Genomic DNA, 27,575 nt, shown 5'->3' with positions numbered 1-27,575 from the left:
CTCCTGGGGAGAGACAGAGAGAGAGGGAGGGAGAGAGAGGGAGACAGAGACAGAGACAGAGACAGAGGAGAGAGAGAAGAGAAGGAGGGAGGGAGGGAGAGATTGAAAATTGGAATGTTGTGGCTTATAGACAAAGCAAGGTGACTTTGGGAGACCTGCTTGGCCCACACCAGGTTTTTCCCCGACAGTCACAGCCTAAAGAACTGGCCTGCGAGCCTCGCCTCCTCCTAGACGGGCTGATCCACGCTTCCAGACCCTTCTAGGAGAACATTGCAGCTAAGAAGCTGGAGTTTTTGATGAAAAGCCAGGACAGGAAATGGCACTGCTCGCTAAGGCATGCTCTGAGACCAGGAGCTAGAAAAGGACCCCACAGCAGGAGAGATTACAGTGGGGAATCCCGGGAATGCAGGATCGTTCCAGCAGCAGAAAACCTAACTGCGCCTTCGACCATGCTTTATGGCTCCAGGAGGAAAAAATGGTCCTCACAGTACCCTGCAGGGGAGAGAAGCTGACAGAACTCAGTAGTCATTTCCAGGGAAATATTAGGAAAGCAGAAGGAAAGGGAAACTCCTGATCTGTATCTATGTATTCTCATGCTTTTCTTTTCCACCCTGAACAAACATTATTCTGTGGAGGGCCCCGGCTCGCTCAGTGGCTGAGCCCCCGACCTTGAAGGCTTCGGGGCACAAGTTCAACCCCGGACACTGCTCTCCGTGCAGGGCACGACCCTGGGGGCTCGCCTTCTCGTGAGCCCCAGCACCACACTCGCACCCCCGGTCAGGACAACAACAAAGAAAGGGAGATTTCAGTGGACGTTTCTGTGTCATTTACAGGCATCACTGCAGCTGGTGAGGCGCTCACTGTCCTCTCGCCAGCAGGGCTGGGAGCTCACCTTGGTGACTACCATGTACAAGAGCTTCCCTGCGTCCTGCTTGGTCTGGGTCTTGCTGGCCCTGACGGCCAGGGTGAGCGCGAATGTGTTGCTGTCTTCCGTCTACCCTGTGGCCGACTCAGGGGTGAGAGGGAGCTGGGTGAGGGCACAGCAGGCAGACTCGTTTCCCCGGGGTATGTGTGTGTCTGTGTGTGCACGTGTGTGTCTCTGTGTGTCTGTGAGTGTGTGTATGTGTCTGTGTGTGTCTGTGTCGGTGTGTCTGTGTATACATGTCTGTGTCTGTGTGTCTGTGTGTGTCTGTGTGTCTGTGTATGTGTCTGTGCCTGTCTGTCTGTGTGTGGATCTCTGTCTCTGTGTGTATGTGTCTGTGTCTATGTGTGTGTTCTCTGTGTGTATATGTGTCTGTATCTGTCTGTGTGTGTCTGTGACTATGTGTGTCAGTGTCTGTCTGTGTGTCTGTGTGTCTGTGTATCTGTGTTTGTGTCTGTGTCTGTGCGTGTGTGTGTGTGTGTGTGTGTGTGTGTGTGTGTGTGTTGGGACCATTGAGACTCTTCCCTGCAGAGCTGCAAGATCTCAGCCGTCACTACGGGGGATTGGGGGACGCTGTGCTGACCCTGGGGACACCCCCGAGCTCTGCTCAACTGTCCTCCACCAGAACTTGGGCTCCTGCTTTGGGCGGGGCGGGGGTTTGGTTCTCTCCCTCAGTGCCATTCGCCTATAAAGGGTTTTCTTGACTGGCGCTCTTTCCTTTCCCTTTTCTTTTTCTTTTTTTTTTGGCTTTTTGGGTCACACCCGGCGATACTCAGGGGTTACTCCAGGCTCTGCACTCAGGAATTACTCCCAGCAGAGCTCAGAGGACCATAGGGGATGGCAGAAATCAAACCCAGGTTGGCCGTGTACTCTCACTCTGGCGCCTTGCCTGGCACTCTTCATGGTGGCAATATCCCAACCAGGAGCATGGCGAGGATGCGGGTATCATCCTTACCATTTGATGCTATTGTCATTGTCAATAAATTTCCAACAGGGTCCCAACGCCATTGGCGCCTACACACAAGAATGAAAGCTGGGGGGCTGGACCGATAGCACAACGGGTAGGGTGTTTGCCTTGCACTCGGCGGACCCGGGTTTGATTCCCAGCATCCCATATGGTCCCCTGAGCACCTCCAGGGGTGATTCCTGAGTGCAGAGCCAGGAGTAACCCCTGTGCATCGCTGGGTGTGACCCCCCCAAAAAAAGAATGAAAGCTGGGGGGCGGGAGCAATAGCATAGCAGGTAGGGTGTTTGCCTTGCACGTGCCCGACCTGGGTTCAATTCCCAGCATCCCATATGGTCCCCTGAGCACCACCAGGAGTAATTCCTGAGTGCAGAGCCAGGAGTAACCCCAGTGCATCACCCAAAATCGAAAAAAAATAAAAGAATGAAAGCTGGATCCTTCTCTCACACAGTATAAACAAAGAACCCCAAAGGGATCAAAGATATAAGCAAGAGCTAAAATGACAAAACTCTTAGAAGAAAATTGTCGAGTGAATCTTCACAGTCTTCAGCTGGGCCACAGTATCTTTAGATATGATCAGATCAGCAGTGGGCTGGAGAGATGGTACAGAGGGGCGGGTGCTTTCCTTGCATGGTTGCTGACTAGGGGGTGCACCCTGAAACTTCATATGTTCACCTAAGCCCACCAGGAGTGATCCCTGAGCACAGAGCCAGGAGTAAGCCTTGAGCACCATCGGGCATGGCCCCAAAACAAAACCAAAAAGTATGAGAAACTTCTGGGGAAATTGTTTTTAATGGGGAGGGGAAATTTAAAAATGTTTGTGCTTCAAAGGGCATTATTGAAAAAGTGGAAAGACAGCCTGTAGAAAATAAATAAATGCACATCATTGATCTGCTACAGGCTTAGCTTCCAGAATGCATGAAGTACTCTCACGGCTCCATAAAAAGACAACTCCCTTTTAAATTGCACAAATGAATTGAATAGATAATTCAAAGGCATGCAAATATTTCTTAAGCACATGAAAAGATATACAACATCATTAGTCATTAGGGAGATGCCAATAAAATCACAGTGAAACACCACTTCACACTCATTAGGTTGTCTATAATTCTTTCTCCTTTCTTTCTTTCTTTCTTTCTTTCTTTTTTTTTTTGTGAGGGTCACACCCCATGATACATAGAGGTTACTCCTAAATCTGCTCAGACATCACTCCTGGATGAGTTTGGGGACCATATGAAGTACCTGTAGCCAAATCCCAGTTGGCTGTCTGCCAGCAAGGACCTTAACTGCTGTACTATTGTTCCAGCACACATATATGTGTGTATATGTGTGTGTTTGTGTGAAGATATATATATGTATATTTATGTATATTTATATGTAAATATATGCATATATATATTTCTCTTTGATGGGGGTGGTCACACCCAGCAATGCTCAGAGCTTACACCTAATCCTAAGCTTAGGTATCACTCTTAGCAGTGCTGAGGATCAGCCCCTAGTCAGAGGCATGCAAGACCAGCTCCTTACGTGCTCTGCTATCTCCCCAACTCTCAAGTAACTAAGAACAATTTTGGGGGGTTTGATTTTGGGCCTCACTGTGTATGCTCAAGGCTCACCCCTTGTTCTGTGCCCAGGGATCACCCCTGGTGGTGCTCAGAGGGATGCATGTGATGCCTGGGACCAGGTGAGCAAGTGCCCTACCCCCGTGCTATCTCTCTGGCCCCTAATTCAATTTTTTTGAGGGCACATCCAGTGATATGCTCAGGGTTTACTCCTGCCTCTGTGCTCAGGGGACCATATGGAATGTCGGGATTGAACCCAGTCAGCCACATGCAAGACAAGCACTCTCCTGTACTATTGCTCCAGCCCCAATAATTCATATTTTTTAAAGGAAAATATCAAGTATTGGCAAGAATATGAAGAAACTATAAACTTTCAAGCATTGCTGGTAGAAATGTAAAAATGGTTCAACCACCATGAAAAATAATTTTCCAGTTCTTCATAAAGTTTAACATAGTATTATTCTACACAGAACTCAAAACACGTGATTATACAAAAATTTGTGCTTGAATGTTCATGGAAGCATTATTCACAATAGCCAAAGAGCAGCAACATCTCAAAAGTTTGTTAACTAATAAATGGATAATTAAAAAATATAATTTGTGACAAGATTGATAGTACAGTGGGTAAGGCACGTCTTTTGCACACAGCTGACCTGGGTTTGATGCCTGGTACCCTATATGGTCCCCCGAGCCCACCAGGAGTGATTCCTGAGCACAGGGCCAGGAGTAAGCCCTGAGCACTGCCAGGTGTGGTCTGAAACCCCACACTACTAATAAGCATAGGATGTGCAAGTAAGGCCAGAGAGCTAAGTCAGCTAGCACATGTGTTGCATGCAGGATGCCCATGTTCAATCCTGGGTACCATCTGAGCCCCTGAGCACCACTGGGAAAAACCACTGAGCATAAGTACCAAGTCAGGAGTAGCTTTTCAGCTCTACCAGTTGTGGCCAAAAAACAAACAAACAAAAAAGGTTATATTTCAGGGCCAGGGAATTACACAAGTTATAGCACACATGCCTAGCATGTAACTAGCCCCTAGTTTGTTTAAAGTAATACGTAAAAGATAAACGATGTGGACCTAAAGGTATGTCCCAATACTGGCTAACTTGCAAAGTTGGGCGGGAATGTGGTTGTCGATTTCTTCTGGGTTCTTTCCTCCCCCAACCCCAAGTTCCTGCATTAAGTTCATCACAGTGGGTTGGTGCCTCGCTTTTCTGCAGCATCCGCATGGGAACCTGGCCTTCTGGGGACAGCTGACACCTGGCTTGTCACAGGCAGGCTTTGCCCGGGCATACCTGGCACCTGGCACAACAATCGGGCCCTCCCTGCCAGGCCCCCCCATGCCCTCCAGCACCTGTGTTCCTGCCAAAGCTTCAGATCGCAGGCTTTGATCTGAACATCCCTGCGTGTTTCACTCCTGTGAATACAAGGAGGTGCCCCATCCTCCGACTCCTCCAGCTGGGGGCCGGGCACAGGGACGGGGGTGGAGGGGTGCTTGTCCCGAAGGTGGTGTCTGGAGCGGGGAGCAGAGAGGCACTTGCCAGAGGGGGTTTCCTTCCGCAGCAGCTGTTGGATGGAGGATGCTGTCGGGAGGTGTAAATTTTTAAAGACTTTTGTCAGTGATGTTTTGTTTCGTCGTCGCTATTTTATTGAAAAGGATGGACAACTCGGCTTTGGTGTCCTTAACTATTGTGTAAGAGGGTGTGAAAGCCGAGGCTGTTACATGGGCCTACAAAATACAGATTACTACGCGCTGGGCCCTTGGCCAGGACCCCGTAAGGGGAATCGTTCACATCCTAACAGAGCTGTCGCTGAATTCTGACCGGCACTTCTCTCGGGCCCTGATGTTTTTCTTCCTGGGTGTGTATTGTTGTTGCTTATTAGTTGTGAGGGGGTGGTGGACATGTGTCAGGGAGTGGACCCAGGGCCTCACACATCCGAGGTGTGTGCAGAACCACTTGAACCATATCCCCAACCCCTTTCTTGTTTTGATCACTACGTCTTGGTTTAGGCGCTTTGAGAAATTAGGGTTCAGAGAAAACTGAGTTTTGATGCATAACTAACACACGTTCCTTACAGAAAACAACTAGAGGGGCCGAAGCGATAGTTCAACGGGTAGGGTGCTTGCCTGGCACACGGCTGATCTAGGTTTGATCCCTGGCATCCCATATGGCCAGGAGTGATCCCTGAGCACAGAGCCAGGAGTACACCCTGAGCTCTACTGACTGTGACCCAGAACCAAAACCAAAACAAAAATTAAATAAAATATACAGATAAGTCTAGCAAGAAAGAGAACGCTCCCATGCCAGGGCACTGGGCGAGGCGGGCAGGGGGTCCGGAGCGCCGGGGCATGAAGCCCGTGTGGACCCAGCCTTTGTTTCTTCTGCTTAAAGCTTGACGCTGCTCTTCTTTCTGAAAGCTGGGTTAGAGTTCTGGGACGTTGTGTGAGCCTTGGTGCAGCACAGTCCCCTGAGTCCCACAGGAATGACCCTGCGCACTGCCGTGGGTGGCCTCCAAACCCCAAATTAAGCAAAACAGAGCAAAACTTAATCTCAGCTTTTCCACAGCCAGCTCCCTCCTTCCCAGCCTGCAGGTCTTGCCTTGCTTGTCACCTGCTGAGAGCATTTACTGGGCCCATTCTCTCAAGAAAGGGCTGCCCCAGTGACATCTTACTACTTCCTGCCTCAACACTGGCGATGATGATAATAATCTGGTTTGTTGACATCTCTACCTGCTCATTTTAGATGCCATAAAAATGTCCTCAATCATTTGAGGCACTGGCCTCCTGTTTGGCCAGTGCCCCAAATAGCCTCTGGCCCAGTCGAAGCCCTTAGAGGCATCTGGAGATGTTCTAGAGGTGCCTGTGTGTGTGTGTGGGGGGGGGGGTGCTGGGGGGGCAGGGAGGGGCGCAAGACAAGGAAGGACCTTGCCAGAGCGCAGTGGGAAGGCTGATGCGTCGTGACCAGGCTCGGAAGTTTATGAGCTGGGGAGGTAGCTCAAAGGGCTGGCACATACGCTTCATGCTGGAGGCCTCGATTTCACCTCCCATGCATGGCCAGAAGCACTAAATCAGGAGGACCCCCCAGAAAACCACCAGCTGTGACCCCCAAAACCAAACAGGCAAACAAAAATTCTGAAGTTGTACAAGACCGAGCTGCTGATAATGCCAAGGCAGCCGTGGCAGCACTCAGCCAGGTTTTGCAGGAGAGCAGGAGAAAGGCTAGAGGAGCCGTGGCAAGGGCCAGAGGGACAGGCCGTGGGGAGGGCGTTTGCCGTGCATGTGGCCGATTTGAGTTCCATCCCTAGGAGCCCACAGGGTCCCCCAAGCACTGTCGGGAGTGATTACTGAGTGCAGAATCAGGAGTAACCCCTGAACATCACTGGGTGTGCCCCCAACCCCCCCAAAAAATACCCCAGAAAACTGGCATAAGATGCACCAAGTTCCTCACTTAATGACATAGGAGGAGAAGTGTCACTCCCCGGGGAGCAGCTGGCAGTGAGCCTGCAGATTCCCTGGCGTTTGCTGCCTCCAGACTCCTGCTCCCTGCTGTTTTCCTCCTCGGGCCAGTTCACCTGTGTTTGGTGGTGTTGTGTTCCTCTTTGCTTCATCCCTCTGTGTCCCCTTTTATTGCCCTTCACCCTGTCATTTGGGAGGACAGAATTTTGTGGGAAGTGTTTTTCCTTAGCTAAGTGATGTTACCCAGTCCCTCTGAACTCGGTTTTCATCTCCTGTGAAATGAGGACCTTTATCTCTGTCCTGTACACTCACCACTCACCCGGGGATAACTGCACAGAAAATGTGTTCACTGTGCAAGAAAAAGCGTTACTCTGGGGCTGGAGAAATATAGCAGGTAGGACATTTGCCTCGCATACCACTGACCCGGGTTCAATCCCTGGCAGCCCCTATGGTCCCCCAGCCCATCCAGGAGTGAGCCCTGAGCACTGCTGGGTGTGGCCCTAAAACTGAAAAAGAAAGGAAGAAAGGAAGGAAGGAGAGAGAGAGGAGAGAGAAAGAAAGAGAGAGAGAAAGAGAGAGAGGAGAGAGAGAGAGAGAGAGAGAGAGAGAGAGAGAGAGAGAGAGAGAGAGAGAGAGCGCATTACTGCCATTTCCTTCACATAACCTTCGTTAAGCCCCTGCTATATTCCAGGCACGACTGTCAGGTAAAGGGCAGTGAGGTGAGCAGGTAGAGACAAAAATAAAATCCAATTCTTAGGAGATTTATAAAAGTCTGTTCTAATCTGGGCTTTGGGAGTTCAATCCTATTTTCCCAATATCAGATCCCCTGGAACAAAGGGGTCCAAACCCCTATTAGAAAAAAACAAATTCTTGGGGCTAGAGCAATAGCACAGTGGGTAGGGCATTTGCCTTGCATGCGGCCAACTCGAGTTCGATTCCCAGCAACCCATATGGTCCCTTGAGCACCACCAGGAGTAATTCCTGAGTGCAGAGCCAGGAGTAACTCTATGCATTGCTGGGTGTGACCCAAAAAAAAGCCAAAAAAAAAGAAAAAAACAGATTCTTGGCTCCCCTCTGGACTTGATCAGAAGGAGGAAGGCAGAATGTGGGAAGGTCAGTCACCTCCCTACAGTTATCCCGAAGAAGAGATGGAGCCACTCTAACGGCCCCCCAAACACTGATCAGCCACTCAGTAATTCTGCATCCACGTCTGCTTACATACCGAATTTTCCAAAACAGTCCTGATAAAAAGAGGCTTCAGATGGCCCCGGGAGGAGCAAGTCCAAACATCAGGGCCAGCCGGGTGACCTTGAAGGCGGCAGGAGGAGAAAGTGGCGTCCTTGGCACCGCTCACATTCCCGGCCTGGGCCTGGGTGTCCTCATCGCCGACCGAGGTCAGCCCCAGCTCGCAGAGGGCTGTCGGGTTTGCTGCGTCCAAGATGACACGTTCGGAGTCCACAGGCTGCCACCCCCTTTGCTTTTCCATCTGCTTCCCGGGGAGTCGGGGGATTGTTGATATGCTTCCCAGTTTGGGGAGACGGAACTCTGTGCCTGAAGCAATGGTGAGGGGCTGGAACGATAGCACAGTGGGTAGGGCATTTGCCTTGCATGCGGCCGACTAGGGTTCAATTCCCAGCACCCCATAGGGTCCCCCGAGCACCGCCAGGAATAATTCCTGAGTGCAAAGCCAGGAGTAACCCCCATGCATCACTGGGTGTGACCCAAAAAGCAGCAAAAAAAAGAAAAAAAAGAACTCTGAAGCAATGGTGAATGTCAAATTAATGCTTATACCTAAGGACAGAGTCTGGCCCCTAGTCTCGTGGAAGTCTGAACTCTCCTACCATGAGGGCTCGGTCAGGAAGACCAAACCCCGAGCTGCTTGAAGCAGAAGGGCTAGCGTGGAGGGGAGGGGTGGGCTGAGGGAGCTGGAAGCCCTCCACCCCTCTGCCAGGGCAAGGCCAGGGAAGGCTGGGGGCCCTAGACCCCGGGCTGAACAGAGATCCACAGCCAGAGCAGGCGCTGCAGACCAGAAGCAGCCACTGCAGGGGAGGAAATGCTCTGCTCTTGCCCTGTCCCACCGCCAGCCTCCTGCCCGTGCCTCCCGCTGGCTGGCCCTAGAAGGAAGTGACCCCTCAGCGAGCCTGGGAAGCCACATGCATGCGCCGGGCCCCGGCTGAGGAAGTGAGGGCCCCGAGGACAGCTGTCCGGTGCTCTGTGCTGGCGGCCCTTTCCTCTAGGGTTCCCTCCCCTGCCGTCTCCGAGTGTCTAGATCCCAGCCAAGCACGGGCTGCAGGGCCCCGTGAGTGCTTATTGATTAATCGATTCCTCTCCCTCGACATACACGCATACATAAATGCTCGGCCTCTGGTCTCTGGAAAGTGACAGCTCAGGCCTTTGCGAACATCACCAGGATGGAAGGCCGCGAGCGCAGGGCTGGAGGCAGCGGGGCTGGGGCCAGGCTTCTCAGCGGGCAGCAGCTGCTCCAGCACCTCCCAGGACGCACAGGACGGCCAGAGCAGCCGCTCGCATCCCGGGGCAGAAGGGAGGGTCCCGGGCAGCGCTGGGGAACAGAAACAAAGAAGTCACACGGGGAGGCCTTGGTAGATACGGGCCAGGGGAGGGGCCGGAAACAGTTTCCAGGCGGCTTCCTAGAAGAGGCTGGAAGACACCCCACTTGCCTTGGGGGTGCCGGCCCTGCGCTCTGTGGGAGCAAAGCGCTGGGAATTGTGCTACCAAAAATGGGCAGAAAGAATTCAGCCTTGGACCAGACGCAAGTATGTTTAGGGTGAGAGGTTCTTGGATATTGCGGATTCCTGCTAACATGCCAAAAACCTGCGCCCCGCATTCATTCTCTCAGCAAACGTGTACGGGAAGCAGGTTGGCAACTGACTCTCGAGCTCCGGAGGGAGGCGATTTGGACTGAGGTTTGGGTTGTGTAGTGGCTGTGCCTCTGCCCTGCCAGTGAGGCTTAGGTGTGGGCTTGAACCTCAACTTCCTCGTCCATGAAATGGAAATACGATGAGCCATGGCAGAGTTGTGAGAATCAGGATGAGATCACGCACGGAGGCGCTTCCAGAAAGTCTGTAACCAGTGGTACAGGAAATGGTAGGAGTTCACTTTAATTTTTATAAGGGCCACACCCACGATACTGGGGGCCTCACAATGCTTGGGCCAGAGGCCAGGTCGGGGGTGGTGCAAGCGGTACCAATGATCCAACATATTGGACATGCACTCCACCACTCGCACTCTCTCCAGCCCCCAAGGACTCATTTTATTACAATTTCGATTCTTTTGCATTCGGGGGTCACACCTGACCATTCTTGAGGAACCATGTGGTGTCATGGATCAAACCTGGGGCTCCGGCCTGCAAGGCAAGGTCTTCAGGCCTTTGAGCCATCTCCCTGTTCCCGTAACTCTTTCGTTTTTGTTCTTGTTTTGTTGGGGGTGGGGTGGGGCTGGCTTTACTCCAGGCTCCATGCTCAGGAGTCACTTCTGGTGATGCTCAGGGGACCATCTGTGGTGCTAGGAGTCAGTAGAGTGTAAGACAGGACGTTGACCCCAATCCTGTCTCTTCCCGTCTCTCCCAGAACTTGTACAATTAGTACTTTGCAAACTCCTTTTGCCTTTCTAAGCTCTTGCGTCTCATGTCAGCTTCGAGAGCGGGCGGGGTGCCCCACAGATTCTGCTTCTTAGCATCTTGGCCCTGCCCTGCACGCAGTGACTTACCCTGTGGATTTCGTTCATTCCATAGACACCTGAGTATCCAGTTTGTGTTGCGGGCGTAGCCATGATCACAGGACAACCCTGTCTTGTCTCCACTCCGGGGAGGAGAGAGGTAAAGAATGCAGGGCACTGGCCCTGAGCCCTCAGGTGCGTTACAGACGTTACCTCACAGCCTGGGGCCGTTGGGGGAGGGATTACCTTACCGTGCGTCTCCCATTTTACAGATGGGGACATCGAGGCACAAGGAAATGGAAAGCCACTCGTCCTAGGTCTCCAGGCTGTTTGGGACTCTGGATTCAAAGCCAGACAGTGTGACTCCAGAGGCCTGCCCTTAATCATCACTGTGTGTGTGACCTCTCAAAAAATAAATTATATATGTACGAATGAATTGGAGGGTGCTGAGAAGCCAGCGCAGGGGTGATGGGGGAAGGAGCCCTCTGTGTGCGGGTGTCTGCAAAGGCGGCCTCGGGGAGGAGGGGGCTGTGTGCCAGGTGGGGGGACAGGCCCACACCTAGAGTGCGGGCAGTGCTTCAGGGAGGAGGACAGGGACCCTCTGTGAGTGGGTGCCGCAGTTTTCTCTGGTGAAGAGCAGTCTTTCCCCCAGGGGGAAGGACAGGGGTTCTCTTGGGGATCCTTCTCCTCATCTAGGGGGTGCTCCGAGGTGAGTTAGCGCCTCCCCCGGGATCCAGGCAGTTGTCTTCACAGGCAGAAGCCCAGGAATCTATCTTTCAGGGTTCTCCAGGCTTGAATGCCATGGGGGTAAGGGCGGGACCTCTGGGGAAGGTCTGTTCTGACCACCCGACCCCTAGCCCCATGGAGGGAGCTTTCCAGCAGGGAGGAAGCGGAGATGTGAGCAGGGAAGGAGCCGCACCAGCCATGCAGCAGGAGTTAAGGGAGAAACATGGGCTGGGGGACGTGCCCAGCCACAGAGCACGTGTGAGGCCCTGGGTTTGATTCTTCCCACCCTAAATAAAGGAATATACAAGAAACGCTGACAGAAAGCAAATGGAAGGTGCATTTTCTTTCCTTCTTTTTTTGTCTTATTTATTTTGGTTTTGGGTTTTTTGTTTTGTTTTGTTTTTGTTTTTGGGTCACACCGGCGATGCACAGGGGTTACTCCTGGCTCTTCACTCAGGAATTACCCCTGGCGGTGCTCAGGGGACCATATGGGATGCTGGGATTAGAACCCAGGTCGGCCACATGCAAGGCAAACGCCCTACCCGCTGTGCTAACGCTCCAGCCCCTGTCTTGTTTATTTTGGGGCCCCATGTAGTATTGCTCAGGGTTTTCTCCTGGCTTTGCGCGCAGGGGTCCCTTCTGGCGGTGCCTGGAGGACCTCACGGCATGCCAGAGGATGAGCCTGGGTCAGCCCTGTGCTAGGCAAGGTTGACTCTTACCCTCAGTACAACTTCTCCAGCCCGTTTGCAGGGGTCTGGGATGGGTGGGTTTGGACCACACCCCGTAGTTCTCAAGCCTTACTTTCAGCCCCATGCTTGGTGCTCAGAGGTTGTCCTGGCAGCGTGGGGACCACGCCTGCAGTCCAGTCCTTTGAGTCATCTCTCCAGGCCCAGAATTTCTTAGTTTTTTTTTTTTCTTATTTTTTTGCAGCGTCAGGGCTCAAGTTCAGGGCCTCATACGTGTGCTTGCCTTTTTCTTTTTTTCCTGTTTTTGGGCCACACCCAGCGGTGTTCAGGGCTTGCCCCTGGCTCTGCACTCAGGGATCACTCCTGGCAGGCAAAGGGGACCCCAGGGGATGCTGGAGATCAAACTGTGTTTGCTGTGTGAAAGGCAAACCCCCCTACCCACTGTGCTATCCCTCTGACCCTGCCTTTTCTTTTCAAACTTTCTTCCTTTCTGTCTCTCTGTTTTTTCTTTCTTACTCTTTATTTCTCTCTCTTTCTTTTCATTTCTTTTCTTGTTTGTGTTTTTGTTTTGAGGCCACAGGTGGTGGTGTTCAGGGCTCATTCCTGGCTGGGCTCAGGGGATGATATAGAAAGCGGGGGTCGAACCCGGGTTAGCCGGGCTCAAGACAGGCACCCTACCTGCTGTGCTATCATTACTCTGGCCCCTCTCTCTTTCTTTCTGTCCTTTCTTTTCTCTCTCTCTCTCTCTCTCTCTCTCTCTCTCTCTATCTCTCTTTTTTCCTCTTTCTCTTCTCTCTTTCTCTCCCGAGGTCCCAGAACCACCCACGCAGGGCATGACTTCAGCCCAGGTCCTCCGGGTGCTTTCTCCCCAGTCCCAGGGGCAGGATGGGGAAGCAAGATGCCCGCGCTGGTGCTCATTGGCTGCGCCGGGAAGTGATCTCCTGGGCACTTCCCTGGAAGCTTCCTTGGAGGCTGCAGAGGGACTCCTGCTGCAGGCGCAGGCTGCTAGGACACAGCGCAGAGCAGCCAGGGAGGGGGCCCACGGGCTCAGGGGATCTGAGGGGCACCCAGTGTCCTTCCCCAGGCTCAGGAGCTGGCACGGCCACGCTGCTGGCTGCTCAGGGCCCAGATCCAAACCTTCAGCCACTCTTGCCCGCAGCACCCACAGAACTGAACCCAGAATCTATCACTTCCTCTTGTAAAAGGTTTTTTTTTTAAATTGTGGTAAATAGATATAACATGCAGCCCAGTGGCATTAAGTAGATCCACTGGCCTCTTTACTGCTTGCAAAGCCAGGAGTGTTACCAGTTAAAGCATTCACTTTATCCACTCATCCACTAAGGATACCCAGCCACCTCTGCTTCTTTTTGTTTTTGTTTTGTTTGGGAGGGGCTACACCTGGCAGTGCTCAGGGCTTACTCCTGGCTCTGAGCTCAGGGATCCCTCCAGACAGGTGGGATGGGGGTGACAGGGAGGGACTATATGGGGTACCAAGGATCAAACCCAGCTAGATTCTGGGAAACGCCCTTCCCATTGTCCTATCACTCTGACCACTACTTTTTGTTTTCCACACCCAACAGGACTCTTGGCTCTGGTTTGCTCCTGGCTCTGCACTCAGGAATTACTCCTGGAGGGCTGGGGGGACCCTATGGGGTGCCAGGGATTGAAACCCCGGTCGATTGGCCTGCAAGGGAAGCGTCTTACCCGCCATACTATCCCTCTAGCCCCAACGCCCCCCCCCATCTTCTTCTTCTTCTTTTTTTTTTTTGCTTTTTTTGGGTCACACCCAGCGATGCTCAGGGGTTACTCCTGGCTTTGCACTCAGGAATTACTCCTGGCAGTGCTTGGGAGACCATATGGGATGCCGGGGATTGAACCCGGGTCGGCCGCGTGCAAGGCAAACACCCTACCCGCTGTGCTATCGCTCCGGCCCTCCATCTGCTTCTTGACCACTGTGCGAGATACTCTTAGAGCACAGCTGTACGGCTCTCCTGCTGAGTCTGCACTCAGTTCTTTGGGGTCTTTCCCCGGGAGTGGCCTTGAAAGGTTAAATGATCTTAAGCCCCCTCCTCCCAGCTTTCTCGGTGGCTGCACCAGGTGACAGTCCCACAGGCTGCGCACGCATTGCAGGGTTTCGAGTCTCGCCTGTTTTCTGTTTTCAGCCAAATCCCTTTGCATCCTCCCCGTGATGGTGACAGCTCTGACCCAAGCCTGTCCCGGCAGGATGACTGAAACAATCCCGGAATCCCGCTTACCTGACCACTCCTGCCTGTCTGCCCCGTGGACTCCCGACTCCCCTTCTCTGCCTGCCAGTCAAGTTTCTACCAGGAGTCAGAGCTCCTTACAGCAAAGCTCCAGGCCTCTGGGGCTGGGCAAGATGCGCTCCCCATCCCGACTGACTCATTTCCTACTAGCTCACTCTCCTCCAGGCCCACTGCAGTTTCCTGTTCCCTCACTGCCTCAGGGCCTTTGCCCAGGCTTCTCTGCCTGGCTCCTCTCTTATCGGGAGCCTTAACTTGCTCCTTTATTCCGCCCAGGTTTTGTTCAGATCTCTAGCTCCCTTGTCAGCCACTTTCTGCCCTGCTCTGTGCCTGGGGCCAAGGACCCCAGTACACCCCACCTGCTGGGCTTTCCTGGGCTCCTGTCTGGGAAAGGCAAAGGGAGAAGTTGGAACCTCTGTTCCTCGAACCCTCCCTGTCCTGGCTTGCCCGTGGCCCTTCTTAGACCAAAGCTTCATCTGGGAGGGGCGGTCCTCCTCTCTCTGGATCGGCCCCCAACTCCCTGACTTCTGAAAACACCACTTTCACATTTTTTCCCTTCGGTCCTTAGTATTTTCTGCTGTAGCTGATTCCCCCCAAGGCCTCAGCACCCCTGTTTGGAGCCTTGCCTCTTCCTCCAGTCCCTCCACTAAGACTTGAACCCCAGGGGCTGGAGCGATAGCACAGTGGGTAGGGCTTTTGCCTTGCACGCGGCCGACCCGGTTTGATTCCCGGCATCCCATATGGTCCCCCAAGCACCGCCAGGAGTAGGCACTGCTGGATGTGTCCCTGCAAATAAGATTTGAACCCCAGAAGCTGAATGCAGCCTCCTGCCAGGACCCAGGCGGAAACATTAGCAGGATCACACTTGGTTGGCAATTCCCACCCGATCGATCTTTATTCAGGTGCATCACCTCTCCCATTCTGTCTCTGATTTTCCACACAGCACAGAGGGTCATCTGACATGTTATTTTCCAGCCCTCCCCCCGCCCCTTTGGGATGGAAGATCTAAGGATGCCCACGGATGTGTCTTTGGTTTGCTGCTATATCTCCAGTGCTGGGCCGCGCGGACAGCCGCAGCAAATATTTGTCGAATGAATGAACGACCAAGCAGGGAAGCTGGGGAGAAGCCAGCGAGCGCGGTCCAAGCCGCAGACAGAAGAGCTGACTCTCAGTTTCTCTGCTCTCCCCGCCCGCGCGGGGAACTCTGAGAGCCAGGAGGCGGAAATGAGCGCGCTCTACAGCCCTCCAGCCGGGTGTTTACTTAATTAGGGCCTGGATCCCGAGGCTCGTTGGTGTTTAACTGTCCGCTTAATGACTTCATCTGGCTCCGAGCGGGCGCTGGGGAGCTGGAGAGGCGAGCAGAGGCGGGGCCACCGGGCACCGCCAGGGGCTTGCGCTGCCACGCACCGTGCACCCGGGAGCGGGTGTCTAAACCCCCCGAGGCGCGCAGATTGCCCCCGGCGGGTGCGGGGAGCGGGGGTGCCGCAGCGGGACACAGAGGTCGCTGAGCCACCTTGGGCTTTCCCTGTGCGCCACAAAGCCCTCATCTCCGGGACCGCGCGCCCGGGCACACCGAGCGCTCCCGGCACACCAGGTGCCCATCGCCCGCTCTCCCCTCCACCGTGTGAAAAGATCCCAGCATTTCCTCGGTTTCTCTCGCTTGCGGAATGTCGGGGCTCCGCGGAGGAAAGAGTTTGCGAGGCAGAGGCGAAATGAGCCGCATCCCCAAGCCAGATAGTACCAGGCGGCCCGGGGGCAGCTCGCCCTGTGCCAGAAAGTGCCCCGAGCGTGTTCGCAGTGCTGATTTGCTCGCGCTGGCCCGTGTGTGTACCCGCTCCCTCGTCCTCGCACTGCGAAGGCAGATGTTCGATCTGCCCGGTTTGACGCAGGCAGAACCGAGGACGGGCTGGGGGGTGGGGTGGTGGGGTGGTGGGTGAGGCCACAGCGAGGGAGGTGGAGCAGGGTTAAATCCAGTGGGTGCCCAACTGGAAGGGGGACGTCCACAGTCGCAGGGCTGAAGCCGGCCTCCTCTTGGCTTAAGCACGGGTTGGACCAGGGGGACGCAGGGCACCAGGTTAGCCCCGGGACCGCAGCATCCGTAGGAGAATCCCCCAGTCTCTGCATCTGAGCTGCAGAGTGGCGGGCGTGCTCCGGGGGTCCTGGGGGCGGCTTGGGGAGGAGCGCGCGGGGGTGGGGGTGGGTGTCCCTCGTGTGCCGACGTTGTAACACCCACACAACCCGGCCTCAAACTTCCTTTATTGACTTCCCTCTCGTAAAGGGGGAAGTCGTTTATTATTTCTCCTTGGCGGCGGGGAGGGGCTTGCTGGAGACGCTGGGGGCTGGGGACCACCCCCACCCCTTCCCTCGCACCCCTAGGCGCCAGCGGGCTTCTGAACTCGTCCCTCCTCTCTAGGTTGGGGTGTGCGAGGGAAGTTACGGTTCTGCCGCGGGTGTAGCAGAGATGGTAACGAGGTCCCGGGGGACACAGCTGAGTTTGACTCTTTTACCTGGCAGCCTCGGAGAGGGTTGGCGTGGGAAGGGGGAGCCCCCTACGGTAGCCCCGGCCCAAGCTTTGGATACAGCGCGCCTTGGGGACAGCCCGAACCCCGGTGTCCAGCGGGGCGCACACGCGGCTCCCCATTGTCCGCGGTAACCGCGAGGCACCGGAACCTTTTTCCTCGAGGGCTGCGCGGGCTGAAGGCTTGGGGCGGGGTTTGGGTGGGGGATGGTGTTGATGCTCCCTCCTCGGAACCCTCGAACCCGCGAGTCCGGGCCTGGGGTCCCAGCACGGGACCGGCCCAGAAACCCCGAGAGGTCCCCGCCGGGCCCGGGCCCCAGCCCCGCCCGCCGCGGCCCCACCTGCGAGGGGGCGTGGCCTGGCGGCGCGGGCCAATCAGCGCGCACCTGCGCTCACCTGGGCCCGCGCGGGCGGCCGCGAGCCGCGCTGCTCACTACCACTCCGAGGGCCCCGCGAGCCTGGCGCGCCCGCCGTCGCGGCCGCCGCCACCGCTGTCTCCGGCCATGGGGCTCCCCGCGAACGTGCCTCTTGCGTCCCTCCTCGCCCGCCTCTTCCTCCTGCTGCAGGTACGCCGCCCCCCCGCTCGCTCCCGGGGGGCACGCGCCCGGAGAGGGGTGCAAGCCGGGCCCCGCCGTGACCCCGACCCTCCTCTGCCCTCTCCCCGCAGGCGCAGCAGGTTTGCTGGCCGCCCCGCTGGGCGGGCTTCGCCGAGGCCGAAGTGACCTTGCCGGCGGGAGGCGCGGAGCTGGACCCCCTCCAGGAGCGGGGCCACGGTGAGACCCCCGGGGAGGGGGCGCGGGCCGGGGCGGGGACCAGCGCACATGGTCTGCGCGCGGAGAGCTGGCGCGGGGGGCATCCCGGCTGGGTCCTTGGAAGGGGCCCCTCCGCGGAGCTGCCAGGCCGGCCGGGACGTTGGAAGTTCGCCCCCGCGGCGGAATGCGCCGCCCTCCCTCCTCCCTCACCCCCCGTGCAGGTGTGGGGATGCGCCGAGCCCCCCGGCGGCCCCCTCGCCCCTCTCGGGCCCCTTTGTCCACGGGGCTTTGTGTCTCCGACAGACAGACCAGGTCTGTTTCTCTTCTTCGCGCGGCGCTCCCCCGCCGCCCCCCTTCTCCCCCGGCAGCTGGAATGCACTCTTAACCCTGCCCTTCCCGGAGTGCCGCCGTCCCAGTGCCGGGCCTGGCACACCTGGGCTGCGGCCGTCACGCACGCCGCACGCCCCCCACTCACATACCCAGGCCGCTTCCCCGCCTCCGCACGCCCCGCGCCTTGGAGCTGGAATGTTAGGGTGCCTGGGGAGGGGGGTGGGCGCCGGGTGGAGGCCAGGCGCATTTCTGGTCTTGGACTTCCCAAGTATTTGCCCCCTTGAGCACGGTAGTTAGTGACTTGGGTGCGGAGAATCCTTATGTTCTGAGACCTAGGAGCTCTTAGGGGTCCTTTCCCTCCTTCCAGGACTTGGGGGGAGATCAGCGCAAGCCGGTGTTTGTATTTTATTTTGGAAACACATCCGGCAGTGCTCAGGGATCACTCCTGGCTCCCGGAGTGGGAGTGGGAGTGGGAGACCATATGAGGTGCCAGGGCTGAATTCCGGTTGGTAGAGTAGGGGTGCAGGGCCCGCCCTGCCATCTCTTGGGCCTTACCGGGTTTTCTTAACTGGAGCCTGGTGTGAGGTGTGCATGTCGCTCAGTGTACCTGGCTTTGGGGACAAATGAGCCCTTTGCTAGCATTTCCCTCCTTGGGGACTGAACACCCCACCTTTGTTTCTCCCAAAGCCTATTGGGGGGCCTTTGAGTGTGTGGAGGCTTTTTTCTTTCTTCCTCTTCCTTTCCTAAATACTCTGCAGGTTGACAAAAACAATTAACACCCAGGCTAGGCTGAGCTCCTTAAACTCTTGGCTGCAGGGAGCTGGGGAGAGGCATTAAGAGGCCATGCCTCATAAATTTGAAATTCCTACACAGGGGTTTATTACTGACTGGCTAACGAACTGAAACTCAGCCAACCTGTAAAAATGTTAACTTGGGCAAGGCCCCAGATTCAATTCCGGCTCCCCGAGGACGCTTTATTGCCGATCCAACCCCTGCCAGATCAAGACCCCTCGCACTCACTGTCAAGTTCCCCCCATGGCAGCCTCCGCCTTAGCTTTCCCCTGAGAAGCGGCAGATTAACTGTCACTAACTAAAGCTGAGGTGGTGGAGGGGACTCGGGGATCAGGTATTTTCATTTTCACGGTCCGGTTGGCGAGTGCTTCCTGGTGACGTCAGGAAGGCATTTCGAGGCTTTCTGAGAAAATTCTGCTTGCTCTCAGATGTGTCTGGTTTATGCTGGTGAAAGGGTGGGTTCATGCCAGCAGCCCACCTGGATTGTAGAGCTGAGGGTGGGCTGAAGTGCCTGGCCGGCCTGCGGCTTCCTGACCACATGACGGGCAGGAAGGCAGAGCCGAGCAGAATCCTCTGAAGGAGGCGTCAGCCTTCTTATTAAACTGAGTGCGAGGGGGGCCTGAGTGATGGTGGTACAGCGGGGAGGGTGCTGGCCTTGCACAGGCCCGACCCAAGTTTGATCCCTGACACCCGATAGGTCCCCTGAGGCCCTACCAGAAGAGATCCCTGAGTGCAGAGCCAGAATTGAGTGGCTGTGTGGCCCAAAAGAAACAAAAAAATAAAGTGCAAGTTTCTGGACCCAGGGGCCAGAGCAATAGCACAGCGGGTAGGGTGGTTGCCTTGCACGTGGCTGACCCAGGTTTAATCCCCGGCATCCTGTATGGTACCCCAAGCACCGCCTGGAGTCATTCCTGAGTGCAGAGCCAGGAGTAACCCGTGGGCATTGTTGGGTATGACCCAAAAAAGAAAAAAACAAAGTTTCCGGACCCAGTTGGTTCTAATAAATTACCCCGCCCGCACCCCAAATTCTGGCATTGCTTTCCTTAATCCTCAGCGAGCCCCAACATCTTCCTCCCTCCATCCCAGCTCTCATCTCCCCTCAGCACCCAGCATGGGTCCAGCACGTTGAAAGGGTTATCCTGAGGGTACATGTGCACTCACAAGTTTGGCCAAGCAGACAACAGTTTCCATATTGCAAAAGAGAAGCTGGCTCTGTTGGCCCTGGGTTATGAATATCACAGGTGTCTGTGAAGTTGAGCTCAAGGAAATTATCTGATATAATTAATACCTTGTTTGTATGTGCACTTTGCTCTTCAAAGCCCTGCCACAGCTCTGAGCTTGCTTTATCCTCCTGACATTCTCTTGAAGCTGGGAAGGTAAATATTAAAACAACTTGAGCTCTTAATCTCTGATTTGGGACTTCAGAAACCCTGTAACCCAGCCCTGCTGGGGGTTATAAAGGTGGAGCAACAGAGGAAGAGCTTAAAAGATTCCCTTCCCTCCGCTCAAAGGCCCTGGTACTGCTCTCAGAGTTGCAGACAAGACTTTTCCCTCTGGGTATCAGCCCGGTGCCCCGGCTTGACCGGAATCCTAGTCCGTCCTTAGTGGTGTGAATCACAGCCACCCTGGGAGGTTCTGCCACCTGGCAGGTGATGAAACACAGAGCCGGTTTCATGCAGTCCTCGAAGGAGTGTCCCGCTGGGCCCCCAAGGGCAATTTCCAACTGCCAGTTTCCTGCCTGGTATATTTACTTCCAGGAAACGGGAGGTGGGGAGAGTGAGATGGAAGGTGGGGGCCCTGAATCCCCCGGCCACCAGTAACAGCTCCCTGGCCCCAGAGCAGTTAGCCTTTGGTTCCTTTCCATCAGAGCGTTTTTCCAGCAACACATCCAGAGGATATGGATGTAGCCCGTGTCCTAGTGATGGGCCCAGGGAGATGGAGAGTGAGTCGTTCCTGTGGAGGAGGCCGGGGCAGAACCCCACCGCTGTCAGGGGATCCCACTTCCCCAGAGGTGGGAGGAGGCGGGATAGGGGGCGGGGGCTAGACCTCCTGCATGCAGGGAGCCTGCTGTAAAACCACTCTGGCCCTCCATTAGGGCCCTCGAGGAGGCTCAGTCACCCTGCGCTGAGCTGAGATTAAAGCCAACCCTCATTAGCTTTGGGAGGGAACTTCAAAATTCACTGAGGACTCTGAGGGTGAGGTAACTTCAAGACAGTTTTGCCAACTTTAACTTGTGTAAAAATTACCTGTAATTTTGGAGGCCCTGGGATCAGGGATGTAGCTCAGCCGTAGAGCACTTGCCTTACATGTGCGAGGTCCTGGGTTCCATCCCTGGCACAAAAACAACAACAACAAAAAAACCGAGCCCCCTTATTTCAGTAAACATATTTGCATTGGCCTCTGTCGGGCACTGTTCAAGAACTGCAGCTGAAGTGTGACCAAAACAAAATCTTTGCCCTTGGGCAAATTTTGGTCTAATCTCAATATTTTTTGGGGGAGTTGGGGCCTTAAGCCACACTTCAGCTGTGCTTAAAGCTTACTCCTGGCTTGCTCAGGGAGCATTCCTGGCAAGGCTTGTGGACCTTATGGGGTGCCAGGGATCAAATCTGGGGGGTCAGTCTTGTGCAAAGCAAGCGCCTCACCTGCTGTACTATTGCTTGGGCCCCTAATCTCAATTTTTGTGTCTAGGATTGTCCAGAGAGCAAGTGGTGGTAACTGCCCGGTCCCGTTACCCTCGAATGGCGGTAAATTGATGCGAGGCTCCTGGGCAGTCGGGAGTGAAGGCCCAGCCCTCTGCCTGGCCCCAGTGCCTGATGGATCTGCCTTGGGGCAGTGACTGTTTGGGAACTGGAGCTTGGAGGTGCCGGCAGCCTTGTCCATCCCTGTTGGCAGCCCTCACCCCTCTGGCCCGACACTCCTCCCTTGGCACAGCATCCTGCTTCTCAGTACCATCGAGTCTCTGCAGGCGCAGAGGCAGAGCCGAGGGCAGAGGGGCAGGAGCTAGAGAAGGGTCACCCCGCCCGAGTTGGGCGTCCATCCACACACCGGCAAAAGGAAGGGCAGGCGGAGACAGGATGAGGGCACAGCTCCCTGGGCCTCACATGCTGAAGCTCCACATCCCCTCAGAGCCCCCTTCCCTAGCCCACCCCAGAAACCCTCTCTCCCACCTGGTGGCAGATGGAGGCTCCTGGAAGGAGGCCCCAGAGGAAGAGCGTCCCCAGAGCGGGCTTCGAAGTTCCTACTCCTCTCTCGGGGTGTAGCCATTAGGGGATCTGTGTGTGTGTGTGTGTGTGTGTGTGTCTGGGTGTAGTAGCCATCAGGGGATCTGTGTGTGTGTGTGTGTGTGTGTGTGTGGTTGTAGCCATCAAGAGATATGTGTGTATGTGTGTTGTGTGTGTGTCTGGGTGTAGCCATCAAGGAATCTGTGTTGTGTGTGTGTGTCTTTGTGTCTGAGTGTAGCCACTGAGGAATCTCTGTGTGTGTCTGGGTATAGCTGTCGAGGAATCTGTGTGTGTGTGTGTGTGTGTTCACTGCAGGGTAGTACCCACCCTCCTGTCAACAGGCGTTTTGAGTTTGTTTGTTGGCTGCTGTGAACGTGGTTGTCTCCGCCCTGACCTGCGAGGTGCGTGGCTGGGAGTGTGATTGCCGGTCGCTGTGATTACTCTGGACTGGAAACTGTAACTGTGGTGGGTACCGAGAGTTACCTTCTCTGTGTTGAACTTAGCGGAATCTTTTGGATTCGCCCCTGGCCTCGTGCTGAGACTTTTGGGTGAGGGGAGAAACACTTTCCTCTGTCTTCAGGCCAGTCAGTGCTGGTTACTTTGCCCCACCGCTGGGGTCCCTGAATTTTGAAGGTGGGGACATTTTCCTGGAAGGAGACTTTGGTCCTGGTCAGTATCAGGGGCCGCTGGGTACTGTTCTGGGACAGGGAATACATCAGTGACAAAACCCGCACAAAACCCAGGCTCAGGGAAGGAGCCACTTTGCAGCTGGTGGAGGGGCCGGACAAATGTGTTTTCATTGTGGTTGTTGTTTTGCGGGGATGGGGGGGACCACACTGGTGGTACACAGGGCTTACTCCTGGCTCTGGAATCGCTCTTGGCAGGGCTAGAAGGACCAGTGGTCCCGAGAGTCGGTCCCAGGTCCACTGCAGGTCAGTGTACAGCCCCTGGACAAATCAGTGTTTGTTTTTTTCCAGTAGCTGCTTATTGTAGTGGCATCACACCAGGAGATGCTGGGGGTTGGGAGGTGCTCCCCTGCATGGGATTGAACCCAGGGCCCCACACATGTGAGATCAGTGCCCTCCCACCTGAACCCCAGCCCCCCCGTACCTCTCAGTCCCCCTTCCCAGTTTGCCCCATTTTTTTTTTTTGCTTTTTGCTGAGTAACCCCAGCGATGCTCAGGGGTTACTCCTGGCTTTGCATTCAGGAATTACTTCTGGCAGTGCTTGGGGGACCATCTAAGATGCCGGGGATTGAACCCGGGTCGGCCGCGTGCAAGGCAAACACCCTACCCGCTGTGCTATTGCTCCGGCCCCCTGTGCTGAATTTTCACCCTCTTCCGGTTAGTTAGCTGGCTTTGCCAGCCTGGGCGCAGGACTGGCAGGGGTGGGCTTTCAAACCACACAGCCCAGTGCATTTCCTGAGAGCTTGCTGGGTGGTTGCAGTCACGCGTGCCCAGAAGCCCCTTCTTAGCTGTCCCGGTGACTGGGTGGGAGGCTGAGGTGGCCGCTCTGCTGACGGTAGCCTTAGGGTCTGAACCCAGGTGGGCGTCCGGTGAGTGAGTCCGAGGACTGGAAAGGGTTAACTTCTGCCCCCAGAGCCTGACCCCGGATTCCTGTTCCCTCCACAGACCTCTGCTAATCACTGGGCGCTGGCTGGCGTGGGGGCAGGGGGCAGGGCGCTTATATCCAGGACCCCCAGGCGTCTAAGATGCAGGGGAGGGCTCAGATCCCAGGCCTGATAGCAGCCTACTGAAGAATCTGCTTCTGGCTGCCCTGCGTCCTGCCCCCGCCTTGCTCTCAGCTTCTGGGGGCCCTCCCCACCCCCACCTCTGGGCGCCCTGGCCATGCCTGAGTCAGGCTGGCCGGAGCCCCGCCAGGCCCACAGTGCCCATAACCCCGAACAAGGCCTCCCGTTTCCTGGAAGTAAATATACCAGTCGGGCTGCTGTTGGCTCAGGGACCCCAAGTGCCCCGTGCTGGGCAAGAACCCCCAGTGATCTCTTGAGCTGGTGGGGCCCAGAGGTGTTGGGGGGCACTGCTTCCCCCTGGAGAGCCTCTCTGGGTACCCTGAGTCAGAGCTATTCTCCCCCAGGAGTGTTGGGGGGGGCACTGCTTCCCCCTGGAGAGCCTCTCTGGGTACCCCGAGTCAGAGCTATTCTCCCCCAGGACGGACCCCCGCAAGGACTGAGATTGGGGGTGGTCTTTCGCCTCCATTCCATAACCCTCTCCAGCTGCCCCTCCCCCCGGCCGCGGCAGGCTGACCGGGAGTTGCGGGCCCTGGGGACTGCAGATGGGCTCCGCGCTGGGCGCCCCCACCCTGGTTATGCTTGAGTGCAGCGCTATTCCCCCGGTGTAGCGATAGTAAACTTATCCTTGGCCGTCTCTGGGGCTGCTTGGGGACCGTGCGCCCCCCCCGCCCCGCCCCGTTCTGAACGCAGCCGTCTGGCCCCGTTCTCAGCTCCTCAGGCTCACCCTGCCCGGGCAGTGAGAACAGGCCCGAGGGCACGGTCCTGCCACGGGCTTCTCTTGTCCCCCCCCAGCTGTGTGTCCCCGTGCGGATGGCCCTGGTCCCTGCCTTTGGGCCATGTTTCCCCAGTCCTGGAGCTGAGACAGGGTGGGCTGCTGCCTGGTCAGCAGGGGCGGGGGGGGCGCGGCCCCCATCCTGGGTGATTGCCGAGGGCTGGCTGCCTTCTCCAACGAGCCCGGTCTTGTTGTAGCTTTAGGCAGGGGAAAAGAGGCTCTTGCGGGCTTTCCACACACAAGCCAGAACAGGACCCCAGCCCGCTCCCGCCTTCTCCCCGTGGAGTCGGCCGCAGCCGGCGCTTCCCACCAGGGCTCCAGGACCTGCTGTTTTCTTGTCTTTTATGGGCTCTCTCTGCTTCCAGAATTCTGCATTCCCGGCTGGGACGCCGCCACGCTCCGATGCACTGATCATTGCCCTTGGCCTCTGGGCCGGTCCTGTATCAGCCTGGCTGAGGATCCCAATGGCTGAGGGAGCTTTTGATTTGTTAACCTCCCCACCCCCCCCACACACACCCCCACTATGGCTCTGAGGCTATGTTGTTTTCACCTGGAGAGGAGGTTATGTTGTTTGTGTAGGGTTAAGCGTGTTGGCTGGAGATTTACTGCGATGTGAAAGCAGCAAATTCTCATTTAAAAATCAGTAAATTCTCATTTAATGGCTCAGTAACGTGATTTAGAACAAAACCGACCTGACCAGAAGCATACATAACAGAGTTAAGTGTCTTATATTTCTGGTCACAAAAACATCACCAAACTTGGAATAAAGGGGCTGGAGCGGCAGTTCAGGGGGTAGGGCACTTGCCTTGCATGTGGCCAGCGCTGGGTTGATACCTGGGAACCCAGAGGGTCCCTGAGTCCTGCCAGGAGGAAGCCCTGAGCATTGCTGGGTGTGGCCCAGGAAGCAAAATACAGAAAACAAAACTCGACTAAAGCCCCCTTCCCTCTAGTCGGGCGCAGGTGCTCGTAATTCATCCCTCTGTGTCTCTTCCGACCTGCTGGTTCCGGCTGCACACAGGCCACTCCTCCATCGTGTGCCCGTCACCCCTACGCTCACACAACAGGAGGCATGCCGCAAGCCTGACCGCACACCTCCGTGCTGTGGGGGTGACGGGAGGGTGGCCTTGGGCGTGGGGAGAATGTGTGAACACTTTGGACAGTGTTCCTGGCTGGGAACTGGTGCCCCCGCCCCTCTTCAGGGGTTCGTAGTATTCTAATTTCACAGGGGAGGAACCTGAATTTAAACCCTCACCCAAGCCACAGCATCACTCCAAACTCATTGCAAACCGTCTCACTCCAGTTAGGGCTGGAGAAGTAGTACAGCGGGTAGGTATCAAGGAAGATCCCTGTGGTCTCCAGGAGGGGTCCCTGAGAACAGCTGGGTGTGACCCAGAAACAAAACAAAAGGAGCATTTGAGTCACCAAAATAAGCAAATTGAAAAAAATTCAGGCCTGGGGTGGGGAGTGGTTTGGAGGGGACCCTGGGACAGTGGCGGGGGTGGGGGCTGGGGGAGGGGAGGGTGTGGTGTTGAAAGGTCGTACACATGAAACCCTGTCATTAACACTGTTGTAAATCATGGTGCTGCACTAGACTAAAACAAAGCCCAAAAAGTTCCAGGGCTGGGATGTGGCTCAGCGGTAAAGCACATGCCTCATGCATGAAGCCCTGTGTTTAGTCCCTGATATCAGAAACGTTTCTTTTTAAGTCATAACTCAAGTTTACTAGCTGTAACAGTATTTCCCTTGGGTGAACCTGAGAATGTGGCATTCAGTCAAGGCAGAAGTGCATTTACAAAGTTTTCTTCTGATTTCAAAAACCTAGTTAATGAATATTTTGCTGAAAACTTTTTTTCCATTCTTAAAGAGGACGCATTTCTGAGCTTTTTCCCCAAAAGCGATTTTGCATTTTTTTTTAAAACCAAATACTGCTGCAATAAACATTGTTGTACAGGGCGGTTGCATTGATGTAAAGGGTATATTCTTGAGAAACCTCAAAATAATTCCTAACTGCCATGATTCATTCCTTATGTTCGTATGTGAACATATGTGAAATGTATATACGTGGACAAGGGAGCTGGGGAAACGCTTATAATTCACTGGTCTCCCCAGCTTGTGGAAGTGATGGGGCTTTTTCACTTTTAACTTGAATTTGCATTTCTTCATTACATGCAAAGTGAGTGAGACATTAATATTTATGGCACCGTTTCAAGCATACACAATTGTTTGCATAAAACACGCCTTCCAGTGTCCGTAGTGCTGAGCTGGTGATTCTCTCAGAGCTCCATGTCTGGCCCCGTCTGTTCTCCTGCATGCTGTGGGATCTTGGGTGAGTTGCTTAATCTCTGTGCCATAGTTTCCTCAACTGTGAAAAAGGAATAACACGGTCACGTTAGGTTGTTGTGAGGGTTAAATGACTTAGTGTGTGAAAAAGGCGTGTAACACTGGGGCTTAGCTCAGAGAGAAAATGCCTCCTTTAAATGTATGAGCTCTGGGTTCCATCCCCAACATCAAAAGGGAAAAAAAGCATGTTAGATGTTAGTGGTGGGAATAATCGCAGCTTTATTAAAGCCGGACTAAGTTACATATATGCTTCTTTAGAAATCATTCCTTAGGCTGGAGAGACAGGTCAACAGGCTGTGCGCATGCTTTGCGCATGGGTGGCCCGGGTTTGAGCCTCAGAACTGACTAGTCCCAGGCCGGACAGATAGTATTGTGGGTAGGGCACTTGCCATGCACAATATCTATTCAGTTATTGACCATCTGCCTCCTACTCTGAGCAGTGATTAGTACTAGGGTACAGTGATAAGAAAACTGGAACATAGTCTTTTTCTGGTGTAGACAGGGCTACACCCAGCGGTGTTCAGGGCCTACTACTGACTCTGCACTCAGAAATTATTCCTGGGGGCTGGAGCGATAACACAGTGGGTAGGGCGTTTGCCTTGCACGCGGCCGACCTGGGTTCGATTCCCAGCATCCCATATGGTCCCCTGAGCACCGCCAGGAGTAATTCCTGAGTGCAGAGCCAGGAGTAACCCCTGTGCATTGCCAGGTGTGACCCCAAAAGCAAAAAAATTTAAAAAAATTATTCCTGGTGGTGCTCAGGGGGCCATATCGATGCCGGAGATTGAACCTGGGTTGGCTGCGTGCATGGGCTTTAAGACCCACTCTTTTCTTCTTTTTGGGTGTG

General features: G+C 55.1%; 1 protein-coding gene across 1 annotated transcript in view; it reads left to right on the top strand.

The window, feature by feature from the left end:
• The first annotated feature begins 403 nt into the window (after positions 1-403).
• Positions 404-27,575, top strand: part of CDH3 (cadherin 3) — a 52,417-nt gene continuing 25,245 nt past the window's right edge. Inside the window, exons 1-5 of the mRNA XM_055145608.1 lie at positions 404-487; positions 834-965; positions 16,667-16,717; positions 17,092-17,337; positions 17,439-17,544. Of these exons, the coding sequence (XP_055001583.1) occupies positions 404-487; positions 834-965; positions 16,667-16,717; positions 17,092-17,337; positions 17,439-17,544 (619 nt within the window). The remainder of the gene's footprint in view (positions 488-833; positions 966-16,666; positions 16,718-17,091; positions 17,338-17,438; positions 17,545-27,575) is intronic.

The sequence above is a fragment of the Sorex araneus genome, chromosome 8 (assembly GCF_027595985.1).
Source record: "Sorex araneus isolate mSorAra2 chromosome 8, mSorAra2.pri, whole genome shotgun sequence".
Classification (NCBI taxonomy): domain Eukaryota; kingdom Metazoa; phylum Chordata; class Mammalia; order Eulipotyphla; family Soricidae; genus Sorex; species Sorex araneus.
The sequence above is the reverse complement of the archived record's forward strand: the minus strand, read 5'-3'. Positions and strand labels throughout refer to the sequence as shown.